A 6,702-nucleotide genomic window follows, 5' to 3' on the forward strand; every position below is an offset into this window, starting at 1 on the left:
TAATAACAGTATTTTCTTGTGGAACTTGAACAGGTGAAGGCATTTGACACAGATCACAAATTCACACTGAGCTATTCAATCAAAACTGTCATACAGTATGTGGCCATAAATAGTTGTATTACTAAATGGGTAGACCAGTGTATGACATACATGGCATTTCACTATATTGAAAAGTGTGATGTGACATATATCTCAGGTCCACTGGTAAAGCTGGTACATCAGTGGTGTCTACTAGGCCCTTTCCTGCCCATTAAAGTAATGGGCATCATAAATTACATCCACATGCTGTGTCCAAACAGCTGCCTGAAGGACTACAGCTTCTGGGTAATCATTAACTCCAACTGTGATATTATTATAATACACACTGTATCAACACATATTCTTATTTGCAGTGGTGATGGACAGGTTGACAGACGAGATCAGACAGGAGGCCCCGTGGACTATGATGTTTGCAGATGACATTGTGATCTGTATTGAGAGTAGGAACCAGGTTGAGGAGACCCTGGAGAGGTGGAGATATGCTCTAGAGAGGAGAGGAATGAAGGTCAGCAGGACTAAGACAGAATATGTGTGTGTGTGAATGAGAGGGAGGATAGAGGAATGGTGAGGATGCAGGGAGTAGAGCTGGTGAAGGTGGATGAGTTTAAATACTTGGCATCAACAGTTCAGAGTAATGGTGAGTGTGGAAGAGAGGTGAAGAAGAGAGTACAGGCAGGATGGAATGGCTGGAGAAGAGTATCAGGAGTGATTTGTGACAGACAAGTACCAGTACGAGTGAAAGGGAAGGTCTACAAGAGGGTAGTGAGACCAGCTATGTTATATGGGTTGGAGACAGTGGTATTGACAAAATGGCAGGAGTCAGAGCTGGATGTGGCAGAGTTAAAGATGTTAAGATTTGCACTGGGTGTGACTAGGATGGACAGGATTAGGAATCAGTATATTAGGGGGTCAGCTCAGGTTGGACAGTTTAGAGACAAAGCCAGAGAGGCAAGATTGCATTGGTTTGGACAAGTGCTGAGGAGGGATGCTGGGTATATTGGGAAAAGGGTGCTAAGGATGGAGCTGCCAGGTAAGAGGAAGGCCTAAGATGTGCTGAGAGAGGACATGCAGGTGGTTGGTGTGACACAGCAAGATGCAGAGGACAGGGAGAAATGGAAACAGATGATCCGCTGTGGCGACCTCTAATGGAAACAGCTGAAAGAGAAGAAGAAGAGACTGTGTCAACACATACCAAAAACTGCTGCCACAGCCAAGACAGCAGTTGATTTGACAAGAAACATGGGAGTATTTGTTGAACCAAGAAGCAGACACACCACCTAAATACAATGTGGACATCCCACCCTATAATCAGACCAATAGGTATGCGACCTGTGTCCTGGGGTAGAGGGCAAGTGGTACATCCACCAGCATGTGGTCACAGTGCTGACCATGCCCTTGACTGTAACACAAGTATTGGGTATGTGAAGGACAAACTAACGTCATGGTTGCCAGCCTTCCTCAGACCAGTAACTGAGTACAATGCACCCTTCTCCATGTACCTCCCTACACATGTTCCAGTGATGAGTAACTGAAGTGCCCCACCTTTGTCACAGTGCCCATACCAAAGTATTTGTTCTATGGAATATACATGACTGTCTGATGGTGTGAAACACCAATTAAGTTGTTACACCAGATGCATGTGTACTACCTGTTCGGCTAATGCACACACTGCATACATAGGTGTTTGACAACCTTAATGACATGTATATCATTTGTGACAGTGTGGATTTTGCCATAAATATAAGCCATGCACACAAGGCAAGTTGTCTGTATTGACCATACTGTTGCATACAGATACTGCAGTGTCCCTCCTAATGCCTTCTACAGATATTACAGTGCCAGGACAGTGTGCGTGGTTATCCACAGAGAGTGTGAATATACCATAATAGTTGTTCAAGTGTGTGTGTCTGCTAGATTATCTGTTATCATTCCAGATCATATATGTTATGTCAGAGGCATGGGATTAGTTGTGGTATTATTATGATATTGTCCATAATTGCAGTTGGTACTTGTAATGTTTTCCATGAACTTTTATCTGTGCTCACCTTGCTGGAGACCTCTGTTGAGATTACACTCATATTCAGGCATATCAGTTTCCATAGCTTCACAATATGCCCCCTACACAAGTTGCCTGTTAGATCCCTGATAGATGTCCTCTGCATTATTCATGTAAAGATACTTATCTCACACAGACATCCTCCCCATTTTATGTCACCTTGTGTGACAGTCACAGGCAACACATTTTCACTGTGCAGTCTGTTTCTGTACCATATAGATAGTGGCTGGTGTTGCCACCACAACCATCTTCCATTGATATGCCCTCCTCAGCTGTACTTGAGGGAGTTTCATCTGTCCTCTTTCCGTGTTCATTCCTACAATTCATCTGTGTGTCCCTATTCAATACACACACTTTCCCTGAGTGATCATTTTACCTGGCAGTCCATGTCCTGTTACAGATCGTTAACACATGTTCAGTACTGAATGCCAGGAATGGGATATCACAATACTGTGCACTGTACTGTGTTTGGATCATATACTTCACATTCATGCCTATCAACTGTCCAGATATTCCCAGGATGTCCAGATGTTTTCATTATCAAATCTGTGGCTTTCTGCCAAATCCCTGGGATGATCTCTGGACTGATGTGACTCAGTATTACATACCTTTGAGTGCATCTCACTCGAATGTCCTGGATCTGTGCAGAATGTCCAGTTTTTGTATCATATTTGTGACCTTTTCCTCATAACATTTATTTTTCTGGTAAATCATTGGCATGTCATTGCAGAGAGAAGTGAAATACTGATGACTGACATTTGAGTTACAAACATCATGATGTTTAGAAAATTCATGCTATCAATTTTCTACGTTTGGAAGTGCAACTCCTATTTCTGGTCCTTTGCCCCCCCCCCCCCATTTTATGGCTTTATCCACATTTCTCATTCTAAGAGGATGAGCATGTTACCTTCTAACACATTCCCATGTGATATCTATGTCAAATGTGTCCCTATTTCTGGTTATTTGTCCTCTTACTACGTTGGTCTTTGTGCAGAAGTATTGCACTAATAGTATGACAGCTATTTGTGAAGCTCTGGTGATCATTGTGCCATTCCTCTGACAGCTATTTGTGAAGCTCTGGTGATCATTGTGCCATTCCTCACTTGCACTAATAGTATGACAGCTATTTGTGAAGCTCTGGTGATCATTGTGCCATTCCTCACAAATAAGCGGACTGCACGTGTTTTGCTTTACATGGAATTGATATCCATATTCACGTACGAGGTTTCGTGGCTGGCAGCACTGTTGCCAGCCACGAAACCTAATAAGCATTGCACGCAGAGCACCATTGCATTAACATGTAAATTTATGTAGGCTCTGTGCGAAGCCTACAAGAAGTTTATTGAATCCTGGGCTATGTGTTCTTTTGTGTATAATTTTTCTGAGAGAGGGTTAGAAAAATATAAATCATTTGAGCATGCCTAGCTACACCTTTGGAGTGATGGAGGATGAGATGGGCAGTTATCAGCATACAAAACATGATATTTGCCACCCTATGAAAATAAAAATATGTTGCAGGCATGAGTTTGTGAAAGAATCACTGAGGTGGAAAGCTGATTTCAGTTGGAGGAAACAGCACTGAAAGAAATGGAGGTGTCCCGACAAGTTTTCAACAAACATTATCTATTAACATTTTGTTCAATAAGGGCAAAGTTGGGACCTGAGGTCTGAATATTCATAAACCTGATCACAGGAGGTTTAGTTACTATGAACATGTGAGTATGGCTGCTACGGGTGTATGTTTTCAGCACAGAAGTGGGAGATGCTCCAAAATCTATAATAATAGTGTTTAAAATTATAATGTCTTAGAGTTCAAGGTTAGTGCAAACACTCCTCTTTGCTCTTGGAACAAACGAAGCAAGGCAGGAAAACGTTACCTTTTCATTTGGTGGGATCAGTTATTCAGTATAACTCTCTCTCTCTGTTTTAAGTTAGAATTACAAATTTCACGATGTACAAACACACTTCTGAGTTAAGAGGCACATTGCAGTAATTCAAGGAATAAGGATGCTATTCAGTTACGTGAGATGGTGAAAACGGTTGACAAACCATCCTGGTGTTAACATCGCTGATGCGTAAACATTGGGCTTTGAGGTTCTCCAGATCCACACCAGTGGACACCAGTGTGACACCATAACAGATCAAATCATACCAAGTCCAGATTCTGACTTCTGCTATTTATCATGACACGTCAGTCCAGCCTTCCCATTCACTACGTTACATACTCAATGCAAATAAGGGGGTCCCCAGGGGGGGTTAAATAAAGGCTGCGCCCCATTATGGACAGAAGGATATTCGTCTGGTCATCGGTTTGCACTTCGAACAGAATGCCTGGTCTGGGGCTCAGTGTATTATTAGCTATTTGTTTAGGAAGTAAGTGCTTCAGTTTGTCAAAATGAGCAGCACTTAGCGATGTGTCAATCTCCGCACCCTAACATGTCCTTGGTATGTATTTGCTTAGTTATTTGATTATTTATTTATTTTTCCTAGGTGCTCGGTCGCAGGTGGTTCTGACAGAGACCGGTGGGGATGTGAAGAAGCCCGGAGAGACCCTCAAGCTGACCTGTAAAACCTCCGGGTTCACGTTCAGTAGCTACTGGATGGGCTGGATCCGGCAGCAGCCTGGGAAGGGGCTCGACTGGGTCGCCAGAATTAGTCCTGATGGCAGTAGTAATAAAGACTACTCCCCTTCGGTAACGGGTCGATTCACAATCTTCCGGGACAATTCACAAAACCTCCTTAATCTGGACATGAGAAGCCTCAAACCAGAAGACACGGCGACGTATTACTGTACGAGAGACACAGCGATGAGAGTGAATGAGGGACCCGGGCAGTAACCCTGGCCCTTGGACAAACGGCCGTCCCCTGCAGATACATTTACAGCTGCCGCACACACGGTTGAGGAAGGGGAAGCTTCTTCGGACCTGTTTTACCACCAGTCAGTGTCTTGTATTTTTAAAGTCAATTATCTGGGAGAAAATAAAAAGAAAGCTGGGTGAAACTAGTTCCCAATAAGCCATCTACTGCTGTTTAATACTGTAAAACGTAAACTGCCATAGAGGTGTGGTCTCTAACATACAAATGTAAAAGGTGGGACCTAATTTTTCTCAGGTATATTCAGTAACCCTGAACATGTAATTGCAATATACCTATATACCTGTCAACTGTCCCTGAAGCTGCAGAATGCTCCCAACTTTCCTCATACATTTGCCCTATACATCCTTTTTTTATTTTGTCTACATTATTGAGTTTTACAGCCAATCAATAATACCAGACACTACAGATTCATACTTAATCATTGTTTAGAAAAGCAACAAATCCTGCTGCCATGTCAACTTTCTAAATGAGCACAATACTTAGAAATTCTGCCTGATTATGATTGTTTTTAAATTATTTTTGGCTTTTTTCCTAATTCTTGCAATATCTATCTGTCTGTCTGTCTATCTATATATTTGTACTCACAGCAATGTTATTGCCTCACCTTCACTTTGTATTATGATCTCTGAAAATAAATTTCTCCTTCACTGTCTCCTGATGTACATATTTAATATCACTGAGGAAAGGGAGCCAAGTCAGGTTGAGTCCTAATTTTCAGTCACCATCATATTTAGTTGTCCTCTAGCTACAGAAAAGGACATTTCTGGATAAGGAATCCTGTACAAACTTAAGTACAGGGCCTACCTTGCAGATATTACTTTAAACATCTACAGACAATATTAGACAGATGCCCTTAAGGAAATCTGTTACACTCTACAAGCCATTGAAATACATGCACTCAGTTCCACATGATATGTAAAAGAAACCTCATTGCTTTGCCCCCCTCCCACACTAGTTAATCAGCTAGATCGCAGTGAAACAGGGCCCTAGACATGGTAATGGATCAGCCCCCTGCCCCCGCAGCCATTCCAGTGTCCTGCTCCTTGGCTATCTCTCCCTAGTTACCATAAACCTATCAGTGGTCGTACTATTTTTTTCTTTACTTTATAATTATCATAAAGATTTGGATTCATTTAAACTTTTATTTTAAAATTTTACAGAAAAAAACACTGATAAATTTTAGAGCACAGACACTGATGGCCTTTGGCTAAACAAAGCATAAATAACTCACACCGAAAACTGACTTGGCATGAGCACCGTTAAGCTTCTCTTTCCTAGAAACTCACATTTATTGCATATGTGTTGAAACTCACATTCCTTGAAAATGCATTTGGCCAGTGGCAGATTATATGTACCATGGGCCTCAGGCTACTTTCTAACTTTGCCCCCCCCCACACACACACGTTCATTTTTTAGGGCCATGCATAAACACGTGTTCTTTGAAGTCTCCTTCCTGATTGTTTTGAATTATATTTATTGTATAATACAGCAGCATTTGTTAGAGTACATTTTAAATTAGTAGTTTTTAACATTTTTTTCCAGTAAATTGTGAAACAAAATGCATATGCTAATGATAGAAATAACCATTCCAGAGGTTACTATTAGGCTAACTGTCCTTGGGGGACATTTTAAGCTTAGCCAATTACGCTATGTGAGAATCAAACCCTGCATGTTGTGTCTGTAAGGTAAATACTTTAACCAGTGGGCCACCCTCATTTCAACCACAAAGC

General features: G+C 41.7%; 1 gene segment (V, D, J or C); it reads left to right on the forward strand.

Moving 5' to 3' along the window:
- Positions 1 to 4,400: 4,400 nt before the first annotated feature.
- LOC122814891 lies at positions 4,401 to 4,932 on the forward strand. The segment is given in 2 exon segments: positions 4,401 to 4,468; positions 4,586 to 4,932. Coding segments are annotated over 2 exon segments (393 nt in total).
- Positions 4,933 to 6,702: the final 1,770 nt, after the last annotated feature.

Source organism: Protopterus annectens, chromosome 11.part0 (assembly GCF_019279795.1).
Source record: "Protopterus annectens isolate FY-2018-M chromosome 11.part0, PAN1.0, whole genome shotgun sequence".
Lineage (NCBI taxonomy): Eukaryota > Metazoa > Chordata > Ceratodontiformes > Protopteridae > Protopterus > Protopterus annectens.